Here is a 24,891-nt window from a genome sequence, read left to right as displayed (position 1 = left end):
CCTCAAACTGCTGCAAAAACCCAATTAAATTGTTAAGAAAAAAAAGTTTAACACTCCCTTTCAGCACATTGCAGGAATTATGAACTCTCACATGCCCACACCGTGTACTGTGCACAACGCAGCCCATGAGATTATTTTAAAAGAAACAACTGGATCTCTTGGCGAATAAAAGTAAGGCAGAAAAAGCTAGGGCCAGTGGTTTGTTTATTATGAAAAGTTTGCCTGCCAGCAGCTCTACAGAAACAAAATCTGCACCTTCAGAAAACGGTATTTGAGGTCTCCTCTGTATCACCGTCCTGATGTTTCAGGAAAACTGCCTTCAAAGAATGTGCACACCTGGACAGACTTCCGATGCCTTAGTGGGGGGGCCAATTCTGTAAACCTGAACTCTGCACAAACCCGGTTGTTGATAAGAGCAGAAGCACATTTACAATGCTATACGAGGGTAAATTTGTGTTGCAACAGCGCTTGCGATTCAGTTGCACTTTGCATCGTGAATGCTTTCTCTTGGGGTCGTGGGGTGAGGTCTGGATGTCACGGGACACTGCTTCAATGCCCGAGATAGCAGCAGCCGTTTATTCTTCCCATTACAAAAGATAGAAACATGATACAAAGGCCAAGAAACCACATTAAAGCAGTTTCTGAACAAACAGAAGTAGGCTGTGACGAAGGGACAGAAAAAAAAAGGGGGAAGGAAGTAGATGTACAAAGAAACAGAACTGACAGGGAGAACAAATCGGACAACTTTCTCTCTTGCATCACAGGGTGAAATTCGATGGAGACGATCAATGTGGTGCGAATGGAGGGGGTGGGGGGGGTAAGGTGTATGGTGATGGGGGCGCATTGCCAACTAGTCGCTTTCCTCAGTGTCGTCATCGTCGCTGATGTACCGCCGTACGTGGCGACTCTTGCGCTTCTTCGTCTTTTCCTGTAACATCCGGCAAAGAGAGGCATGCGTCACAAAATGAAGCAGCTGTACCAAGACGCTCGTCACTTGGCTGTATTCACAGATATGGCGACACTTGAAGCTCTACCCCGTCTACACTAGGCAAAGCGCAGCAGCGCCCTGCAGTGGCTGCTTGACCAATAGATAGATTGATTGAGTCATTCATTCACTGAGTGATTGATTCGTAGATTTAACATTCCAAAGCAACACTGCTGTAGTGGAGGGCTTGGGATTAATTTTGACCACCTGGAGTTCTCTTAACGGGCGCCTACATGAAGGTGCACAAGTGTTCTTGCATTTCGCAGAGGTTAGAATACGGCTCCAGCCGAGAATCAAGCCTGAGGCCCTGCACACAGCAGCTGATTGAAACAGTGACTTTAAGTTAAATTACGGGGTTCTATGCACCAACACTACAATCCGATTATGAGCTCCAATGATGCTACTCAGCCAATTTATGAAGCACTTCCAGTGTCTGCTTGAAAGGTATGAAGAAGTGTCTCTTCTGCAATTTCTTGTTACAGGAATTGCATAAAAGTATTGCTTAATTAAATGAAGCCACTACTTCAACTGCGGGGCAATGCCATCTTCTACTAGGCTGAGTCAAAGAGGGGCTTCGTGCAGAGGCTCATTCGTGAATGCAGGGGACTGTCTTTCCCTTGGTGAAAATGGAAGGCATTCAAATTGCGATTCTGCTGTTCATGCCAATGCCTCAGGTAAGGAATGTACCTCAACAAATAAAAGCAGTGGTTCTCAATTACTATAACAAGATGCACAGCACCAGTGTTCATTAGGGGAACTTTAGCAGTCCTAGAGGTCTGCGAGGATCGCTCTAGAGATCTGACCTTGATGTACATTACCTATTAAGCAAAAAGGGACACATCCAGAAGGAGAGGCATGTGCTAAACTGTGGGGATTTAACATTCTTAGAGTGCACGGTAGGTTATGAGGGCCTCCGGATTAATTTTGACCACCTGAGGTTCTTTAATGTACAACCAATGCACGGTACACGATTGCTTTTGCATTCCGCCCCCGTTGGAACCAATGCCTGTAGACCTGTATTATCCAGTTTGGCTAGGATTAAACTGAAAAGCATAACACTGGTCTTGTGCTAGACTCGACTTGGGACTTCAGAACTCATTTCCAGCCGCATTTCCAGCTAGCAGTACAGCTTTTCTGCGTAACCTTCCTCACTGATTTCAGACAGCAAGGGACACACGAAGCAGTGATAGTGCAACCACTGCAGTTCAATGGTACTTTTACCATCGTGTCAGCAAAGTGTCTGGTTCTTTTGTATTTCTGTACACACTTTATATCAATGATAAGAATCTTGGTTTGCATGTGGTGGTGTTGGCTATTTCCCAGAGCTGCATTGAGGTTTACGGGGCGATTGCAGTCAGCCGGGCACGCCCTTATGCTAGCCTTTAAAGATTTTTCTTCAGCTGTCTTGACGCACTCCATATGGTTCATTCTAACTGGCAAATGTGGACGTGAATCTGGAGTGGTTCAAACATGGCATTCTTGAGGTAACGCTGCAGAACAGTGATCAATACAAGGTCTAGAAGGCATTGTTCAAATTGTCGCTTTCAGGCATCGTTGACCTGAAGGGGCAATAGCGCCAGCTATGTGGTCTGATGTTGTGGGTCCACCAGCAGAACTGCTTAGCGCTCATTTTCCTTTGACTCTCATTCATTCTTCTGAATGTTTTATTCATCCACTTCCTATTGTAGCACTTCCAGGCACAAGCCCTGCTAAGAAAGGTAACTTACTGCAAACCGCTGACACTTTAAAAAAAGAAGAAAGAAAAAACAAAAAACAAAAGAGGCGGAGGATTTTCCCGCATAATCTGTGAACTGGTTGGTGAAGTGGTTCACGATGGCTAAAGGACTGAGAGCCACTGCCTGCATGAGCATAGCTAAAGCTGGTCTCTGTGTTCTGTGAATTGGGCTGTTGGTGGAAGTAATCACAAGAACGAAACAAAGCCACTATTTGCCTCATCAGTTATTTGCTGTGCCTCCAGGGCCAGTTTGGTGTGTGTTGCACTACGACCCGATGCAATTTTTCGGTGAAAATATGCATGCTCGTGCTGCGGTTACTGTAAAGCATGGAACATCTGCGCCTGCTAGTGTCAGGTGCCACAAACGAGGCACAGAATGTCTCGCCGATGTAAATGACACTTGCCTAAGCTGCGTTTACAACTACAGCAGGCATTTCCAAAGCACATGTGAAACCTTCCTGCATACTTCCACATTTCTAGAAAGCCAGAACAGCACCAGCACTTTGAAATTATGTCGTGGGGGTTATACAGCGACACATCGTCCAGTACACAGTGAATTTGTTAGCTTATGTAAGATGTCAGACTGAGCACGAACTGGAACCTTGCGCTCCAATAAATAATAATAATAATAATAATTAGAAGAAGAATAATAAAAATAAAAATAAAAGTGACCACACGTGCCAGGCAACTGAGAAATTAGACAAAGCAGATGATGTGGCCCGCATGTTGTCGCTTGAATGAGAGGTGTAGTATAGTGTCGCCCCCTGCCAGATCTCTGTGTTATCATACATTTATGTTTCTAGTAGTTTAGCTAGATGGCGCACCCCCCTTCTGTCATGTGACGAGCTGGGACCAATCAGGAGGTGTCATCTGGCGTGTGAAGTCCTTTTTAGTAATAAACAGCCGCGAGCCGGCTCAGTCTTCGTCCGGTTTTCATCAGGAGCAGTTAGCTCCGTGTCTCCCTCTCTGCGTCTGCGTTCGCCGCACGTTTGCTGGGCGTGGGCCCCCACTTGCCTGCCGCTGCCGACACAACAAGAGGCACATGCGACGTGCTGCACCAGCAGCTTTTGCAATGCATCTGCGCTGTACCGACAAATCTCGGACTCTTCTGAACAAACCTCACGGTGTGATAGCAGTGCGGAAAGACAAAATGTAAGGTTAGTGAAAGGAAAAAAACAAACACCTAAATGTGGTTGGCATGACGCATGCTAGGGACGCCAAGAATATGTCATTGCTTCATGTTTATCCACATGCAGCATTAAAAAAAAAAAAGTGCATTAAAGAGAAAAGACGAAGGAACTGCTTCAGATGTAAAGCACTTGGGTAAACGTGTCAACACATCTGGGTACAGATTGGTTGACACACAATTTCAATACAGTACACTTCCATTAATTTGACTCTGAGCCAACTGATGAAACTGATCGAATTAATAAAGATGCAGAAAAAACGCTGAAGCATGGCGTCACTTCATTTGGGAGTATTTGCTTGAATCTAACACACACCCAAATCAAATGCACAATCACTTGCTAAGTGTCCAAAGTAGAAAACTAATGTATAAATGACATGAAAGCTCCTAAACAAAATACCAGAAATCTAGCCCACAACCGATTATTTAGCAAGAAAAATGGGCTGAATATGTGCTGAAAAATGGCGGCCGGTTTCCTGAAGTTTGCTTCAGTGCAGTGCACTTGTGTTATGCAGTAAAGCGCACTAATGCCTCAAAGGCGATTTAGATTTCGTATCTGAGTGGCATCACACAAGTAATTTTCGGCGCAATTATATTGGATGGAGGGAGAGAGAGAGAGAGCAAAGGAAGAAGAAAAAAATGAGAGGACATGTATCAGAATTCGGTAGATACCGTAATCGGACGCTGTCAGCTACGGTTATTACTTGAAAATATTTTTAGGGCAGGCCGAAAATAGGAGTTTTCAACGGGAGATGACTTGTGTTCAATGCATTTACGGCCCCCTAAGCTTTGTCAAGACAGACGCTACCACTAAAAGGGTCGCTATTTGGGTCACCTTAGGGGTCAGGTGCATGCATGCCGACAGGTCAATATTTAATTATCTGGTGAAGGCCAATTTTAGGATTGAAATAACGAAAGTCTGGGCCCATAGAAATGAACAGGCGTTGGCCAGGACTTTCAGACAGGAAGGAATTAACCGAAAAATCAAATTAAGCAGAATCGAATTAATGGAAGTCTACTGTATAACGAAAGTTCACTGCCACCATGAAGAAATACCGAGACAATAAATGGAGACTTCTGCGGACGCAGATGGTCGTATGGTTGCATTACAAGTGGCTGCTTGCGACCGTACCTCTCAAATTGGACACCGCACGAGCACGAGCGATTGATCGCCAAAGCAGAGCAGCGTTATGTTCCGTATAAATTGTAAGTGCGATAAGATGCTATCACACCCCATGCACTATACGCAAGTGAAACCTTGCGAGGGTGTGCCGAGAAGGATGGCGGTTTGAGGAGCGCTATGCCTTCCTGCGCGAGCAAGCGTGCAGGCGCAGAGTGGAGTGAGCTCGCGGTAACGTGATCAAGCGCGTGAGGGGAGCGGGGTAGGTTGGCCCGCACCTCCTTTTCTGAGCAGCCGTGGCTGAGCGCATGCTAAGGCCGCACACCCCGTCTGAGGTAACACGCCACATGCACAAAGAGTGGGTGCGGCGTCATGTGAGCTGTCTTCCTGCGAATTAAGTGCTGGATGTTGCGCAATCTCGAGTTTCGGAGATGTGTTGAAGGGAGAGGCAGATGAAGCATTCACTCCCCACTGCCGGCGCTTTTCACGATAGCAACGTCCCAGTGCGGGTGACACTATCAGCCGCAGGGGGCCGAGTGGATGCGAAAGCTAGGCTGGCTTCGCTTAATTCATACAGCCAAAGCGATGTGATATCGCCGACATGGCGTGAAGCTGTCTCTTCAGTCGTTGACTCTCAAATTCAACAAAATTAATTTTCCTATCAATCAAAATTTGCTTTCTCTATTTGCTCGATATGGCGTAAGATTTTTCAGCCGATTCAGCGTAAGAGATATCCATAGGCAACTGTACTTTTTTTTTTACATAGGAGGTCTAACTTCAATATAACGAAATTTGCAAATTGCAGATTTTACTGACTTCGTTATGTCGAGGTTTAAATGTAGTTGCATCTGCCCTTATTATGGAGTAAAGAAGTGGCATTGGGGAGGCTCATAATCAAAAATATGAGATATATCAGAGAAATATGAGTTCTAAAGCTACAGACGAGCTTTGAGAGACACCATAGCGGCTGGGGTGAGAGGGCTCGAGATTAAGTCTGACCTAACGGGGTTCTTTATAACTTGCATTTAAATTTAAGTACACCAGCATTTAGGCATTCTGCCCATGTTGGAATGTGGCCACTGTAGCCTGAAATCAACTCAGTGACCTCGTGCTTGGCAGCAGAACGCTGTGGTGCACGAGATCATGGGTGCAGACCCCTTGTGTGTTCCACAAGAAACGTAGCTTGAGAACCACTGCTTTCAAAGCAAAAGAAACCAGGAGAGTTAATCCATACAGAGACAGTTACAAGAGTCTATTGAGTTGGACTGGCTAGCACTCAGCTTGTATGCCATCCCGAGCATTTGCGTATGGATGGAGGCGACGAGGTGCACGTTCCATTAGCGATGCAGTTGTTAGTAAGGTGCACGTAAAACGATGCAATATGGCAAGTCAAAATGCGCATGCTTGCAAGGCTTGCTTCCAATTAACTATCGAACCTTGCAGGCTATGACATGGTAATGAAGCGGGTAAACAGGACAGGGTTGGTCTTTGTACAACGTGACAGTGAACTACAGAAGGTGAAGAGGTGAGACAAGCACTGCTTGACGAAAGCATTGATTATTACACAATCGAGAAGATTGACTTTTCTGGAATTTCACTGCACAGGTGTAATAAATTCCCAGTTGGCAGGGCAGTATCTGTAGTGCTCCAACCTCGTCAGCCTTGCCTAGGTTTCCCGGTGCACTCAACTAAACTCACAGAGGCCACTATGAGCAGAAGCAGAAGGGGCGTGGGTTTCGAACACAGCTGTTTGAAGTAACTTCACTGGACCAGACAGTGCACAGTTCCCACGGGCACAAGGATGTTAAGAACCACCACCGCACGTACAATGCTGCCAACTTCAATTAACCATTGCACAAAATGCACAGGAACATCTCATTACACTAAATAGAAGCACTGTCAGTTTAGACTGATAAAGTACCTGTTAAAGACTAAATTTTTGGTAGTTTCACAGTAATAGGCAAATTTTTAAAAGAGAAAATGGAGGCCGAAGCTACATTTCTTGCATTTTGTGGTGGCACCCCAGCACCTATATGCCAGTGTGACGTTATGGATTCAAAGCATCTCTTCCTATTTTGGTCATTGAGGCTCGGTAAATGTTCTTGCTCAGTTCGGTTTTTGGTTCTTGCAGAACGAAATATAGTCCATCTTTACGAATACAAGGCTAACGGGGCTCGAGCAGACGAGGTGACAATACATTCTGTCACTGCGAGCAGGTGTGGGAGCTTCAAGGTAGCGTCTCTACATGTCGTCCGTTTTTGTCTTTTCTGGTTTATCAAGCCTGTCCTCATGCTAAGAGAGGTCTTTTGGTATTGAAGAAAGGTAATTAATGCTACATCTCAAATAAGTTTAGTATCTTTACTGTCCCTTAAATTTTAGTGCCTCAGTTCTTCGTTACGTCTTGACTTGGCCCTTGGAAAGAGTAGGCAGTGGATAGCACTGCTCCAATGGATCAACACAGCCAATGTCTTGTGCTATTTCAAATATTTAGTGCCTCAAATGATGCGACCTGAAATCCCACCCAAGATCTGGCACTGTGATCTAAGGAACAGTGCACACAGATACAGGCTGTTACAAACAAGGGTTAGGCAAACACACGCTCGCAATGCGAAAGTCAGCTTGCCATGCCGCTGACACATGCTGCCAAACAATGCACACACGCAAGCACACACACAAGCACGCACATTCGTTACACCAATAAAAAGAACTCATTCCACAGGCAGTGATACACGGGAAAATTAACTTTTATGCACAACGAAAAAAAAAAGAAAACAGCCAAGTATAATTATGGTTACACAGCAAAAGTGTAAATGCCCTGGAAAATGCAACAGAGAAATGTTCTTCTCTAAATTTAACAAGTTCCAAACGAAGGTGCACACAGGTTAGTTATGTTGCTGATGAAGTGCAATCACAGATACGGTGGCCCCGGAGGGAGGGAGAGGGCACTTGTATTATGGTCAATCGAGCAGTGCACGATGCAGAGAGAAGACCGTGTTAGATGAGCGTTACGGGTGAATGGCGTAAAGAGAGAGGGAGAGAGCGGGGCCTCTTCCATCACATCACGTGGGTAGCAACATGGGAGGAGGGGGTCGCACCTCCGAGCCGTGCTCGGCCGACGGTCCGGCACCGTCCTCGTCAGTGTCCTGGTCGTCTGTGCCCAGGGCCAGGTCGCCGTCCTTCTGTAGCCGCTCGCGGGCGCTGGTGAACACCGACTGCAGCACGATGGAGTCCTCGTAGATGAGCGAGCCCTCCACGTTGTACGTCTGGGCGTTGACACAGAGCAGCATGAAGTCGTCCTCCAGGTCGTCCAGCGTCCGGTACCGGTGCTCACGGATGCGAGCCTGCGGGGAGGGTGGGGGAACAAGAATTGTCCGACTCGTGCACGTCCTCATTGTCTTGGTACAGTGCTGGTTGAGCGAGTGTCAAATCGTGAAATAAACTTTGAGCTAAGGCACCGCTTTTAAAAACAACATTCATGGTGTCCATGATTCTGAATTCACTCCCCCAGGCTATGTGGCGATACGAGCGGATCGACAGGATAGCAAAGGCGGAGGGGTCGCTCTTATCGTTCGATCTGACATCAAGTTCTCCATTATGAAGGCGTCAGCAGAAATTGAATCTGTCTGGTGCAAAATTTTTCTTAATGAACAGTCCATTGTAATCGGCATTCTTTATCGACCGCCAGGTTCTGTCGATGTATTGCGCATCCTTAATGATTAGTTGAACATTCAAACTGTCTAATCTTATTTTGATGGGCGATTTCAACACTCCAGGTATCCATTGGCCATCATTTACGTTTTCTGGTCGGGATACATCCATCTGTCAAGAATTGCTGAACATTTCCTTGTTCTTCGATCTAAAGCAAATTCTTAACGAAGCAACAAGAGGTGACTCGCTGCTTGACTTGGTCTTTCTCAGTTTAAATATTTATCAGTGTGGTTTTGAATGTGATATTGCTGATGGAATTTCGGACCACAAGGCTGTGGTAGTTACTAATAACTGTCCTGTTTTCGCGCCGCTGTGGACTTTCACCACATGTCCTGATTTCGCTCGCGCTGACGATATTGCTATCACCGATTTTCTTGCTTCTTCTTTTGATGCATTTCACACGATTAGTCACATGGGTGACATCAACGCACTAGTCAGCAAATTCGAAACTATTGTCAGTGACTGCATGCAACGTTTTGTTCCACTAAAAACAAAGAAAAAGAACCTCAAAGTACCCTGGATGACACGTGATATCCTTCACGTATCACGCCGCACGACATCACACGACATCCTCCGCACCCTTGATATCGGCACCCAGGTCGACACTATATTTATAGATTTTTCCAAGGCTTTCGATACTGTACTGCATTCTAATCTCTTAATAAAGCTTAACATGATCTTGAAAAATTCTCACTTGGTTAGTTGGATTGCCAGTTTCCTCTCTCATCGGTCACAATTCGTGTGTTATAATTCAACTAATTCTTCTTCTGTTGACGTGTCATCTGGTGTACCCCAAGGGTCGGTTCTTGGTCCTTTACTATTTCTACTATACATTAATGACACCTCGAAACGTCACTTCACACATACGCCTTTATGCGGACGACTGTGTTTTGTATCACGTGATTAACACACCAGAAGATCATCTTGAACTACATTCCTCATTTGTCAGCTTCTATACCTGGTGCAACACTTGGCAAATGAATATAAGTTTTACTAAAACTGTGATAATGTCATTTTCTAATAGTGCCTCTCCTTCATTGACCAATTGCACATTCAACGACTTATCCTTGCACAGGGTCTCAGAATACATCTTGGCGTCAAGTATCTTGGCGTCATATTTACCACTAACATGTCCTGGTCAAAACACATTAATTTCGTTTGCACTAAAGCACTCCGGAAGCTCGGGTATTTGAGGCGCAATTTCAACAATTTTCCAAAGGAAACTAACTTACTAATATATAAAACTTTAATTCGCCCAATCCTAGATTATGCTTCTCCTGTCTGGAACCCTCATGAGCAGTGCGACATTCACTCCATTGAGAGCATACAACGAAAATCTATTAGGTTCATATATCGTCGCTATGATCACTATTTTTCACCCTCTCATGCCTTATCTTCTTTGAACCTAACCCCTTTATCCATACGCCATCACATTGAGTCATTGAAGTTTCTGCATGGCATCATCAATTTTTCTTATCGTGTCTCACATCCCATATATATTCCTTCAGACATTCCTCGGTCAAGTAGGAGTCACCATAGCTAATATTAAGCTCTATTAATACAGCTTTTTCCCACGTACTATTGAATTATGGAACTTAATTCCCGGAACAATTAGGTCACTGCCATTAAACGATTTCCTTTTAAAAGTTAACCACACCTGATTTTATGTATTTTCTTGTTGTTACAGTGTACTGACTCATTCTCGTTTTTGTACCGACTCTCAGTGTTGCTGTTATGTTGAGTTTCATTTGTGTCATCTGCCTTATTTCTTGTGAATTTTTAATATGTTATTGTTTACTTGTTTTTTTGTATGAATTTTTTTTGTCTAACCCACTCCTGCAATAGCCCCATAAAGGGGCTGCAGTATGTATAAATAAATAAATAAATAAATAAATAAATAAATAAATAAATAAATAAATAAATAACATTGCAGTGTACTTATTTTAGCAGTTGTTGTAGGGAAGCTGTCACTGGTATGCAACACGGTCGAACCTTGTAACGAAATCGCATCCGGCACAAATGCGCCTTCATTGTATCCAATATCATTACATGCCTGAGAAAAGATTTACATTTGCTTTCTTATATCCGGGGTAAGTGGACGTCACTGGTAGAGGCCTTAGTCCTGCAGTGGACACGAAAACAGGCTGATGATGATGATGACCTGACAATTTGTTAGTTTGAGGTTTGATAGTAGAAGGCTCAGGTTTCGGCGTCAACAGAGTCAGCAGCCTCGGGCATAGCACCACAGCACACGAGCACCTCAATCGAAGCTCCATGCACAATTGAACGTGCCCTTCTTGCACAAAGATAAAAACAAAGCTTTAGCTGAAGGTAACATTTTACCCATCTCCCCAAGTTCAGAAAAAGAAAAGAAAGAAAGAAAAAAGAAAAAACCCTGCCAGCTGTCTGCTAACCATGGGCCTCCTGGAGTTAGCCTCATCCTGGATCCGTGACATGTCCAACTTCACTGAAGTACAAATTAGTGATATCAAGTTAAGGCACACGTGCAGGCAGACTAAACGCACGAGCTACGCAACATGCTAATGTGGGCACTGTTTTCTTCTCAGTGCTGCCTGTAGCTGCGTTTGACTCAAGTCCGAGGAGCTGAAATTTGTCTCCACTTCTTGCACAAAAGCGCAAGTGCTTTCTTTATTGTGCTCTGCCACTGCAAATAACTGTGCTCACCTTGATTTTCTTTAGATCGACAGGTTTCTTGATGACATCATAGTAGTCGGGGAGCTCCCTCTTAGATGGCAGCTGCAGGAAGGCTTCACTCAGTACACGGCCGTCACTGCGAAAACAATAAAAACGTCAGTCACCACACCACTGTTTGCGCTTGCACTCTGCAATCATCTCTTGCATCTGCACAAATAGCCTGCGCACCTTAAGGGAACAATAAATCAGTTTAGAGTGATTGAGCGTTCGTTGAAAATTCCTTCTCAACACTTTTTTTTTGGTATCATGCGGTCTGTTATACTTGCTACAACTGGTGGTGCAAGGAATATCAGCATGGCAGACGGCTGAGCAAGCTGTAGCACCAAAAAAGACGTGATGTCCTGCTTCCACATGACCACCTTTTGCATAGTGATGTCGCAACACCTACACGTCACCTCTTGTGAAGTAAAATCAAAACTGGCTTGCAGAAAGCTTGTACTTTAGTAAATTATTTATAGGACACCCTGTGCCTTACCAGTATACTGTCTCATGTATCGAGGTCCAGGACCTTCAATTAACGAGAACAAGAGAAAAAAAAATGCTTCAAATGTCGTCATGTCATCACGTTAAAGGGACACGAAAAGCAAACGTCAAATCAATCGAGTTTGCTAGATTACCCTTCTGATAAACCTCACGTTTGCTTCATGATTGAAAAATGATGTAGTTACAGAGAAAAGTGACTAAAGGAGGCTGCACTGCACAATCTGCCTTTTTTTTTCACGGCACGAAAGTGCATGCACCCAATCTGGCAAGCAAGTCCTCGAAAAAACAGGCAACACTGCTGCCAACACATGCTGTGTACTGAGTTGCAACTCCACCAGTAGCTCTATGTTGGTGTGGTGCCAAGAACGTGCGCAGTGTACAATTGCAAACTCCACATCTGAAACGAAAAGCGACCAGGGCTTCACCTGGACAGCACCGTGAACCACGTAGTAACTGCCTTTCATTGATGGCTAGTAAGTTTATTGAAAAGACCCTGCGTTACACTGGGGAAACATTTTAAAAACATTACATTGCTGATGCAGTCTTCTTTCAACGTCGGCCTTCTCTTGCTGGTAGTGGCAGCGCTTGCCCGACATCAAGTACTCGTCTAGGGCGCGATAATACTGCGTCGAAACGAGATCAACGAGACACCGACACCAATGATTGGCCAACCATACAGCACGAAGTGCCGCTGAGGCTATTTTATCATACAAGGAAGAAAATGATGCACCCTATAAGCGCGAGCTGTCATCGTGCGACAGGCTTTCATGACAACAGCACAGAAAAAATCAGCATGCCGATTATCTTTCGGCGGAACTCGGTGTGATCGGCTGCTGAACCGACAATGTGATAGCCGCAGCACCTTCACTTGTGTATACATTATTGGCCACCACGAGGCGCTTTATCGCTTAGCGGTGGCTGCTGGCCCACAAAAAGCGAGCGTGCATGATAAAGACGATATATAAGCGAACAAGCGAAGGGCATGATAATAAAAAGTGCTTCCAGCTAACGTCAGTGTGGCTTGTTTCTGCCTCACCTCTATCAACACTACAGTGGTGACCCAGCACCAAATGAGCCAAAACAAGCTTTCAAAGTTTGAATGCACAAACTTCAGCTCTGTCAAACCATGCACATGAAGCTTGAGCCGATGTTGTTCTTGTTCAGTGAAGGTTAGGCCTAGAGGAGCTGTAGAGTTCCTGCACACGTTACCGGTGAACCTGAACTTTAGTTAGTACAGAGGAAACTGCTCTTCACTTTACAGGGCTCACGCACACAATAAGCGGAAAGTGGCAACACAGCGCGCTGTGCCAACATCTGTACGTCACTGTTCCCGAAGGCCGCCGGTTGCGTTTTATTTCTTAATTCCGGAGATGCACTGTTTGCCTCTACTTCAAGTGGGAAACAACAGACGGTGCATTCAGTCCAGCAGTATAAACAAACACGTTGTTCGGTTACAAGCGGTGTAAGCGATGGCATCTGCGTTTTTGCGAGGGAAATACGCAGCCTATAAATGAGCGCTTATTTGAGAATAGTTTTCTCTATAAATACTGTATGAAGCATCCAAATTGTAAGTATGATAAAATAAGTGAGAATCAGTATTATAAGCCCATACGTATGTATCTCGTTCACAGTCACCGTTAATTAGGGGGCTTGGCTGTAAATATTGACTTGTCTCAGGGTGTAGCAATGCGGCTAATATACGCAGACATGTATGTTTTGCTAGTTATGGCATTATTTCCTATCATCAATGCACCGTTCACACAACATTTGAAGCTAACGATTTGTGGCTGTAGATGTTGATGCAATCAAATGCACCGCTTTACATGGAAGGTTGCGCTTGACGGGTTCTTCAATGTGTGAAATGTCTAAAGAATGTGTGAAAGAAATACAAAACGCAAGCTGCAAGTGTAGAAATCAGTGACAACAACTTCCAAGGCAGTGATGTCAGCAGATGGATTCGACGGCTTCGTCATAACCTGTGGCACACAGCAAAGGGATGGGATGATGACTCACCTGTCTTTGTAGTTGATGACAATGTCAATGAGCTTGCGCATCTGCTTGGTCAGGGAGGGCGGGTTGGGCGAGGCCTTCTCGACGGGCGGCCGACCGCGGCGCTTCTTTACCACAGGTTCGTCGTCTACCATCTGCCGGGAGGGGCCACTCTTGCGCTTGCCACCCCGCTCACCGCCAGAGCTTGACGAGGCGCCATTGCCACCGGACTTGCGGGAGCGTTTGCGCGTCTCCATTTCATCCAGGTTCCCGTCTTCAATGGCCTGTGTTTTTCGGGAAAAGCAGGACACATCAGTCATCTATACACCATCTTAAAAAATTTACGACTCCGGAAGACGATTTCCAACAGAAAAATTGTGTGTGCATTTTCTTTCTTTAGAGCTGCGTGCCTGGTGCTAATCAGAAAGAAATGTTATGGCACACATTTTGGACAGGAAAGTGCCAAGAATATGACAGACTGCACAAGGCTGTGCCTGCACTCGCACATGTAACCCCATGAGAATAAGAGCCTGAAATGCTTTCCCAGATGCTTTCTGCACGCACCTAATAACAATAAGTTCAAGCTTTAACACTAAAGCACTTGCCTTAACCCTTTACGTATTGTTGACGAGTATAGTCGTCATGAAATTTTGCACAATATAACCAATGACTATAGCAAAAAAAAAAAAAAAAAAAAAAGGAAATTTGTCACAAAGCGAACTTATAACGACTATACTCGTACTATTGCATCTAGTTGCAATTCCTATCACTGGATGGCCCCACTTGTTCATGTTGCGCCATTTCTGTCTTGCCTTTCATTATATTGTCACCTCTGACACCCCCATATAATGCATGGCTGCCTCCTCGAGGCGAGGCAATGAAAGAGCACGTAAAAGAAATATTTTGACGACTCCTCATTAGACCACAGCTCTGTAGAGTTTTGTTCGGTAGCGGAAAGTGACGTGTTCTCATCTGAGGAGTCTGATGACGTATATTCTATGGATGGCATGGAGGACTTTGCAGCTACCCATGAGTCTACCATATGAAGACGGCCTGCTAACTGCTTTAGCAGCTGCGTAATAGTAGCCACTCATGCGCATGTTTTCGCAATGTTTAGGCTATTTTTTTTGTTCATATTCTTGTTTTTCATAGTGTATCAAGACCTGTAGAACACTTTTTTACAAGGCACCAGAGCCATGCAGTGTAGCCTTCTTCAACCTACCATTTTATGCAATTTGTGAAATAAAGGAACCCCGTTGAACTGAAATAATTGTGTTGTTTTATTCAGAAGAAAAAAAAAAAGGTCTCCAAACTGGGCAAAAGAAAAAAAATATTTCCGGTAAATTTGGTATAATTTTCGTCTTTTTTTTTTTCGCGGTAGGGAAATGGTTAACCAAACATTCTTATGGTCGGCAAACTCGCAGCAGTGGACGAGACCAAGTGGGGAACCGTTGCAGGGAAAATGCATCTTTTGAACTCCGTAAGATATCTCCAAGAATCCCAGCTGCTAATGTACTTTTAACTGCACCCCCCTCCCTAGAACCCATTCCTCTTCCCTTGCTTCACATATGTCAACTACCAAGAGGGGAGGTTGTTGTTGTACAAAATACATACAGCATTTTTGACCCCCTTCACCACTTAACCAGGATGATTACGCATATAAAAGGAGATAGATAACCTGTCGCCTTTTCTGACCAACAGCCTCATTCAGTCAAAAGAAATCTGTCACCTTAGATGTTGATTTAAAAATAAAGTGCTTTTGGATAACCTCAACATTCAGAACCAGTATTGCAAGCCTAAGATCTAGGTCCAATAATGTAAAAGGAAAAATACATAAAAGAATGATGGTATCGATGCCTGACTTTCAATGGAAAGTGCCGAGACTGATGGACAAGGCTTTGTCACGAACAAAATTTATTTTTCGCAATATTTTACTCAGTGTTTTTATAATCGTAAAACAAGCTCAAATTTGTAAACGTTACAGAAAATTTATATAAACACGAAAGGGGGAAAAGAAAAGCTTCCTGCCTTTTACAACGCTACCAAAACAGAAAGCTCCTTAGAAGATTTCCACTTATTTTTGGACTTCAATGCACTTAAGTTTGTGCTGTGGCTAAAAATAGATAGACAAGGTATGGAACTAGTTAAATGGAGACTAAAGACTGATGTTAAGTCGACGTTGACTATTTAAATACCACTCCAGAAACCTTGCAATGCTTGCTTTATGCCAAGAAAAGAGTTTATGAGAAAATTGCTTATGAAAGGTCTGACTACCTTTTTCAAAATTCAGATCTCCCGCCACCCAACCGAGGGAGTGGTGACGTTGCGTACGCCATCACCACCCTTTGCTGCTGTCAATGCATAAAACGGCGCCCAAGAGACTGCAGTACTGAGCCAAGACAGAGCAGTGGATTCACCACTGCAGCTGCTTTTTGTTCAAGTGGCGTAGACCGCTCTGGCATCCCGCGACATCACATGGAAGTTGAATTCTCTGCTACTTGCAGTTTGTGTGAATTTTGCGAGCCAGCAAAACCAGCGCAGCGCTATGTGATAACGAAACCACCGAAACGCGAAAGCGTGGGCGGCACAGAGTCGAGCAAAAATGAAACGTTTTGACCGTTTTGACCGCCCATGTCGTTGTGAAAGGTAATTTCAATGAGTTCTTATTTCTAAAAAAGAAATACAACTGGACAAGTAGGATATCAATTGGTCTTATAATACAATACAAGGATGTTTTTTGCAACAAGTGGTTGAGTACTAGTCACAGAATTGAACTGAAGAGTGCTTTCGTCATCGGGCAAGTACTTGAATGTCCCGGAAGAGTCTCTGATCATGTCCTGCATTTACCTCAATTGCTCGATTATTAAGCAGCTGTTCGCGATAATATTGAGGCCTTAGAGATTCTCGAGCACTAATCTATCGCTTTAGCTTGACTTAATATTTGCCTTTGGTGTCCCTTTAATGTGTACCTAAGCACACCCAGATGTAGCAGGTTTGGCCTCATGGCACTGTCTGGCACACGAATAACATACCAATCCCGTCAGTCAGTCGCATGGAGTGAAGAAGTTGTTTCCACATTCCAACCAGCCTCACTAATGTAACATGACGTTTAACAGGCACAACGCAGCCACAAAAGCAAGACTTGGGCCCCTTATCTTAAACGATTGCTTTCAGAGATTACTTTCACTTCAGGAATGCTATAGCCCATAGAAGGTGATGCAACTGGCATTGTTCATGCGAAATCTCATAAAAGTGAAAGATCTCCAAGGGTGATTGTCTCGAGAATACCATCCCTGTAGGGTACACTCACCCGAAGCCACTCCTTGTCGGTGAGAGCATCTGAGTAGTCGATCTCCTTTCGCTGCCGGTTTCCTCGCCCAAACAACTTGTCCTCCTCTTCCTCATTGGTTAGTCGCTCCACCTGGTGATGGGAACGAGAATCACAAGGTCATGTGCATATAAATTGGACACAACGGTCAGATTCACGGTACAACAGGGCTATGCAGGAAGCTGTTTAGTCGCCATTCGTTTTTCTTTTTTTGTGCATGGATTACATAAACAAATAGAGCGCAATGTGCTCATGTGTTTCTTGAGCTGCTGTAACTTAATTCAATGCTGTCAAATCTCGTAACAATATAATTCAATGCTGTCTGACACGTCTGACACAAAAAGAACCCTCTTTACATACATTTATTATATACATACATGCCAATACCAGCACAAAAAAAGATTTGCAATCGTGCCTCCTGTGTCAATTGTGAGGGCCTGGTGATGGTGGCTGGCCACCGTCAATACATATTATGCGAACAATGGCAAATTGCATAACACACACACAACACAGTTCCTATGCAACTGTGCAATCGGTTGGATCATACCACATCAGCCATGCCATAGGCTAGAACATGCATTCACATCTCAAACATGATGTTTCACTTGGTGAGTATTTTGACCTTTTTTGCCACCAAAATATACATAGTTTGATGTCGGGCAGACAAATATGAGCTTCACTGTAACTGATAATATCTCAGATCTTGCAATGTCAGTTTCATTATGTAGTAGCAAAGAGGAAGAAAAAATACAGGAGGGAGCATTACCTTACACAGCCAGCTTTGGCAAGTGAATGCTTCATGAAACCACAGTGGTGGCCCAACACGTAGAGATCACAAAGCAAGAATTGAGATTTCCCGAAACGTTTGGTTCCCAGTAGCTATGCCAGTAGTTTTTATTCGGTGCGAGCTTGTTCAGTTGCCCTGCTGTGGATCTGCCTGCAGAGCTGGAACACTAAAACGAACCGTGCACTTTAACGTGGGATCACGTGTTGGGCCACCAGTGGCTCAGCAGATTTTGGCTTCAATTGCGTTGCGGTATGCTCCCTCCTCTTGTTTCCTTCCTCCATGTATAGTAGTACATAACCTAAGTTTATATTTACTTTTGTTATATCCGTGCTATATCCATGCGAATGTATTAATTAAAATTTGAATTATTATTTTCGCACCAGCTGCACACCAGAGCAGCTAAATAAATGCATTGTGGTCATAACCATGTCTTGGCATTCAGTAAACATTCAAAAGGTGAATTGCGAGGCATCTGCACAATGTTCCTTAAGACAGAAATTTGGGCTCTTCAGTCTTCCGCGAGATGAGAAACACGGCACATGATATAAGCAGACGAAATGCAGAAAAAGACATAATGGCAGCATTCTGGGAAGGGCTAAGGGCTAGTAATGAAAACACATCAAAGAAAAAAATAAAATAGAATGAGTCACATGCGACTGACAGGTTCAATGGGCATGTAACATGCAAACACTTCACCCGTCTGTTCTGTTTTTTTTTTTACTTTACTTATTAGGGGTGTGTGAATACTCTAAAAGTGTGAATGCTATTGAACATTATAGCTTTCATATTTGTATTTGTTTTCAAAAACAGATACTTGAATATGTTTGAATATTCGGTTGGATATGAATATTCTAATCAAATCGAATATATTGCTGGCTGCACGGGAGCAAACACGGTTCTTACCGTTTGTTTCTATCTGATCCAAGAATATTGGGGCTATTTTGTGCCGAATTTTGTGATGATTTCGTGCTGCTTGCGAAATTTCAACTGTAAAGCACACTTGGCCACTAGACGTCTAAACTTTGCGGGAATGCCAACCTCTCAGTTGCAAGAGGACACTAGTTAGCGGACAGCGGGGGTGCACTTTTTCTCCCCCCCCCCCCCCCTTCTTTTCCTTGTTTTTTATTGCAGTACCAGCTCCAATTCTGAGCTTATTGCTTGAGAGCAAGTACAATGAGTGACATCTGGCACACGGTCAAATGCCCCTGAGTTTATGGGCATCTGATGCGGTATAATAAGGCACAGGCTGGAGAGGACAACTAATGAGAATGACTAAATTTTACAATTTAACATGAGCCAAATACGCAATGTTTTAGCATAACGGCTTACTAGTCTAGTCTTTTCACACTGGGAATGCAATTTCAATGTTACAACATGGCAAATAAACCAAACTTGCTAATAAAAGAATGTGCATATCATTATTCAATATTCGAAGCTAAGTATTTGCATTCGATTCGTTTTAAAAAATTTTGATAATCGCACAGCCATATTATTTATTATACAGTAAACCCTCATTAACTCAAACTCTGATATCCGACATTTTTTTTTCCTGCCACAATGCGATCCATGTGTTTTTCACCCCTTATCTCGCAAGGCTTTTGTGCCGGACTCCGGATATCTAGAAATTTCACTACGAAAATAACAGGTAAAGTCGTTGCCCATAGGTTTCCATACTTTGCCTTCAGCTGCAATACCATTAGAAAGTGAAAGTAGGGCCGAGATTTTGTAGTGATGCCTTCCGATCGTTTCTAAGCCAATAGCTGCCATCATTCACAGTTCACGGCTGGCTGATACCCTTGATAACGTGGGATGACAGTCGCTCCGACTTGCGATGAAGTGTAAGAAGGAATAGCACCCGAAAAGGCATCACTACATAATCGCCGCTCAGAATTCTGCAGCCAAAGCAACTTTCGATTAACAGCGTCAATGAACCTAATTAGGGTTCATCGAACCGAATTAGGGCCGTTTGCAATGTGCTGCACGAGACAGATGGTCCGTGCCAGCTGCGCTACTCACAGCGTTCCCTTCCTAATATAAACCATGTACCTATAATCACAATACAAGATATTGACGCATGAAATGAACACGTATAGAGCTGTGCTCAAACTTCGCATTACGGGGCATCGTAATCGTCGGCGATTTTTTTTTTCTGTCGCTCATATGTATTTTTTCAATACGCTCTGGTACACCTGTAACACACGTGCATGCACGCACACACACATTTAAGGCATTGTGAAAGTGCTCCACATTCTCTCCGTAATGAATAGCATAAATAGAACAGATGAATGAAAAAAGATAGTTGTATTTCCCTCCTTGTCCACGTCGAAGTTTATTTAAACGCTTTTGAACACGCCGATGTTGTCTATCCACCTGTCTCTGCCACTGTGCTTCAGAAACTATAACACGAAATCAACCAACTAGCCTGAATCGTCATGTTGTTCTCTTCTTAACCGTCTATTCTGCTTGCAGTACCCACTTTGACCGCCCACCAAATGGCTCCCACTCTCCGAGCCTCTACCGTGGCCCTTCGCCTTCGTCGAGTGAAATGCCCGCTTACCTCAGCATCGTCCTTGAGCAGCCACTTGGGGAGCTCATCTTCCTCCATCAGCCGAGGTTTCCTCTTGACGCTGCGCGCCTCCTCTCTTCTCCTGTCGATGTCCATTTTCTGCGAGACAAAGGGAGCTCTTATTTAAATGGGGCCCTTAACACACCCTTTCTTGAAACCTTAGCAATACGTCGGAGCGAGTGTGCTTGGAGTGAGTGTATTACATTGAGAATTATTCCCAAAGTAATACTTCAAAAGGAACTAATATGAATGAATATATAGTAAAACATTGTTAATTTGATCCTCATTAGTTAAGAAAAATAGTTGAGACTCGCTTTCTGGTCTGGCAGCAATGTGAACAGTTTGATTGCATCAAACTATCGTGATTTTTTGCTGTATTTGGAAACAACTGTGTTAATGTTGTGGGAGATACGGGGTTCTCCTCCGTACTCTTGGGACAAAGGAACGACAACAGAGTAGTGCAAACAATCACAAGGGCATTTATTGCACCTTTCATAAATCAATGCCAGCTAGCCGAGTTGCTATCCCCAAAACATGCCGATGGGCGCGCGACAAATCTAGAAGTCCGACTTACCGCGACCGCATGGCGAGCGAATATGTTCGCCCCATGCTGGATCCCAACGCCTGGTCATTCGCGTGTACGGTCACGCGGACGGTGGCGCGTTCCAAGGCGGCCACGCGAGGCGGTCTCGCAGAAGCATGGGTCGGCGGCGCACGGGACGTCCACGCTGTCCACCGACCCGCCGGGAAAGACCAAGAGCCTTTCTTTCCCGCGCCTAAGTAACCCCGCAGCAGCGCGACAGTCGCGCCATCTCTCACACCGCGCTTGTACCACTCCGACCGCCAGGCCACGCGAGCCGTGCGGGAAAACAGCGTATCAGGGGATGCGCTATGCGGGAAAAACATCAGGGGAGGCGCGAGGGTCGCGCATCCCCACAATGTATATCGGGGCAAAAGTTGTGCCTTCTTTATAAGGCCTGATTGCAAGATCTGTCCATGTCAGTGTTTCGTTGTTTGTGTATGCACCATGTACGGGAAGTGCCATTTACAAATATTATATTCCACTTCTTTTTAATAATTCGCTTGTAGATATGTCCTCTTTGAATGGCTGCAAGACTGTGAAAAAGTTTTTTTGACGTTTATTGTACTAAATCTGTTATATATAAGCTTTCTGCTACTGTGTTCTCATGTCTCCAGCAGCCGGGTACTGCCCCTCAAGCTATCGTTTGACTTTGCCAGGCCTGCCTTTGTGTACGGCTATTGCATTATAATAAAAATCATCATCATCATCATCATCATCAAGTAGTTGTGATGACTGTGCTGAGAAGCTCTAGAGCAACCTGTCCTCTCTTGCACCAAGCATACCTGGAAAAGCTCCAGTTCTTCCTCATTTCTGGCAATCATTTCGTTGATGGTTTCATCATCTGGCACTTCATTTTCTTCCTGCAGTTGAGGGAAAAAAAAAAAAAAAAGTTAGGACATCACACAGCATCAAAAAGGCAAGACAACAAAAAACTGAGAAATACAAACTATGGAAAGCTGATATCTCTGCAGTTTACACAGCAGACGAAAAGCAAAACTGCTCATTTCGGGGTTACAGTTGCAGACCGATTCAAAGGGACAATAAAGGCAAATGCTAAGTCGGCGTGGACTGTTTAAATACCATTCCAGAAACCTCACAATGCTTGTTTTGTGCCAAGAAAAGACTTAGGTTACAAGAACATTGCACCTGAAGGGTCTGAAGGGTCTTTTTCGAAATTCATATCTCCCACCACCCAACCGGAGGAGTGGTGACATTGCATACGCTATAACCACCCTTTGCTGCCATTGGTAAGTAAAACGGCGCCCGACAGACAGCAGTACCGAGCCAAGACAACCAGCGGCAGATTCGCCGCTGCAGCAGGTTTTTTGGTCAAGTGGCGTAGACCATTAGGGCATCCCACGACATCATATGGAAGATGAATTCTTCACTAGTTGCAGTTTTTGTGAGTGTCGTGAACCAGCAAAACCAGCGCAGCACTACGCGATAACGAAACTACTGAAATGCGAAAGTGTGAGCAGCGCAGAGTCAAGCGAAAACAAAAGCTTTCGACCACCCATGTCATTGTCAAGGGTAATTTCAATGAGTTCTTTTTTCTAAAGATGAAATAGAACCGGGTAAGTAGCCTTTTATTTCACCTTATAACACGATACCTTCTATGGAAGGTATGGAGACTGATGAGCTAAGCTCCTTCTGATAACATAATTTATTTTATGTAAAGCTTGATGAAAGATCCGTAAAATGAGCAGAAATTTGTAAACAATGCGGAAAATTCGCAAGGCTTGGCACATATGCAAAGCGACAGGCTATGTTATCTGGATTAGTGAGGGCTGTGGTTTAATTCTGACCACCCGGGATTCTTCAATGTGCAACCAAAGCATGGCACATAAGTGTCTTGGCCTTTCACCCCCATTCGAATGCAGTCACAGCAGCCGGGAATTGAGCTTGCGACCTTGCGCTCGTCGCAGAGCGCTGTAGCCACTAGGCCACCGCGGCGGGGGGAAAAAGAACTGACACATAATTTGAGTGGCAAAGACAAGAAGGAGGAGGAGGAGGAGGAGGCATGGAAAGAGCAGACTCGCCTCCTCGTCGTTCTCGTCCTGGGTGAGGATGGCCTGGAGGAACTGCTTGCGCTCGGTGCCCGTCGACTTCTGGTCAAACATGCCGGCCTGGATGACCTTCTCATCCAGGTTGAGTTTGTACTTGGCTGCAGCCAGGATGCGCTCCTCCACCGAGTTGACCGTCACGAGCCGCAGCACCCGCACCTCGTTCTTCTGGCCAATCCGATGAGCTCGATCTTGCGCTTGCAGGTCCTGTACGTCGAGCAGGAAGAGGGCAGGGACGGCAAACGTGAGCAGGTGAGCGCTTTCGCTCGTAACAACACTCGCACAACATGTGTGGCACATTTTAAAGAAGTTCAACGTACCACCCTAGTGGCAATCATAGTGCTCAGCTAATGTCACGTTGGGTATAGGGCAAATGGCTTCTCAGAGAAGTCTATAATTACTTTCGACTTGTGCCAGGCGATCGGATCTTTTCAGAAGGACCGTAAATTGAGCTAGTTGATACGGGTTTATTCTGGTACACTGGCACCTCAGAAAGCAAACAAAGATGGATAAGGGCATGCAGGACACAAGCGCCATGTCCTGAGTGTCCTGAGTGTCCATTACGCCAGAGTGACTGGATCCTATGCCTGCAAATTTTCTAACTTCATTGCAACATGTAATCCTTCGTTGTGCCTCACTGCATTTTCCTTCACTTGCCAGCCATCCTGTTTCTCTAACAGACTACTGCTTATCTGCTGTATGCAATTACACAACCTGCCAAACTTTGCTCATTCCTCATTAGCTCAACATGAACATAATCTACAGCTATTTGCTCTATATTCTACACCACCATCTTTCTGTTTCTTAACATTACGGCTATCGTTTTTCAGTACTAGCTCCTTTGCACAGTCCTCAGCTTTTTAAGGTTCTTTGTTGCCCTCAATGTTTCAGCCCCATACATTAGCACTGACAGGACACACTGATTGTGTACACCCTTCCTTTAAAAGATAACAGTCAGCTAGCAACATTAGTTGGATGTTACTGCAAACAAAGATTACCAATGTAAGGCAGGCCCACATGTAACAAGTACTCCCTGATGCTCAGCAAAGACACACATCGCTTTTGACTGCCTCAAATATTCATACTTTTTGGAGGGAATAAGGGACTAGAATTAACTCAAATACTTGAGTACTAACACCCATTTATTAAACCAATCTATAATAATGGTCAAGGAAGGCTTACAATTGCATTGCATGACTAAAGCCCATTGTTACTAGAATTTTGAAATGCTAACTCCTAATCACAGCTTGGTCTATTATAATCTGTTTGCAGTACCATGAGTGTCCCGTCTTGTATTCTGTACTCATGTATTAAAAAAAAAAGTTTTAAGCCACTATCTGATTATGAGGCATGCTATAGTGGGGGAATCTGGATTAATTTATGTTGAATTCCAATGGCGGAGTCGGAGCAAGTTTTTCTGCTCGTTTCGGAGCAAGTTTGTTCCAATGGCAGAGTGAGGGCGGGAGTAAAGTGTTCCAATGAGAGAGTCGGAGGGGATTCAGAGCGGGAGTCACTCCGTGGAGCAGAAAAAGCTGCTCCGCCAAAATCGGCGGAGTGGACCGGAACTCTGCGTGACGTATTTCCTTTACCACGTTTCTCTGCTAGGAGGCGCCACCGGTCACGACTCGCGAGGAAGCTAAAGC

At 44.5% G+C, this 24,891-nt stretch overlaps 1 protein-coding gene and 1 long non-coding RNA gene across 2 annotated transcripts in view; one reads left to right on the top strand and one right to left on the bottom strand.

The window, feature by feature from the left end:
• Positions 1-553: 553 nt before the first annotated feature.
• brm (ATP-dependent helicase brm) overlaps positions 554-24,891 on the bottom strand; it is a 63,005-nt gene continuing 38,667 nt past the window's right edge. Inside the window, exons 20-27 of the mRNA XM_055064434.2 lie at positions 23,225-23,455; positions 21,968-22,045; positions 20,594-20,701; positions 17,232-17,342; positions 13,946-14,205; positions 11,420-11,525; positions 8,122-8,367; positions 554-928 (exon numbers count right to left, since the gene is read on the bottom strand). Of these exons, the coding sequence (XP_054920409.1) occupies positions 851-928; positions 8,122-8,367; positions 11,420-11,525; positions 13,946-14,205; positions 17,232-17,342; positions 20,594-20,701; positions 21,968-22,045; positions 23,225-23,455 (1,218 nt within the window). The 3' untranslated portion in view covers positions 554-850. The remainder of the gene's footprint in view (positions 929-8,121; positions 8,368-11,419; positions 11,526-13,945; positions 14,206-17,231; positions 17,343-20,593; positions 20,702-21,967; positions 22,046-23,224; positions 23,456-24,891) is intronic.
• On the top strand, positions 3,366-3,900 carry LOC140214100 (uncharacterized). Its single transcript, XR_011891024.1, has 2 exons — positions 3,366-3,464; positions 3,759-3,900. It is a non-coding gene; the product is annotated as an uncharacterized lncRNA (long non-coding RNA).

The sequence above is a fragment of the Dermacentor andersoni genome, chromosome 11 (genome assembly GCF_023375885.2).
Source record: "Dermacentor andersoni chromosome 11, qqDerAnde1_hic_scaffold, whole genome shotgun sequence".
In the NCBI taxonomy this organism is placed as follows: domain Eukaryota; kingdom Metazoa; phylum Arthropoda; class Arachnida; order Ixodida; family Ixodidae; genus Dermacentor; species Dermacentor andersoni.
The sequence above is the reverse complement of the archived record's forward strand: the minus strand, read 5'-3'. Positions and strand labels throughout refer to the sequence as shown.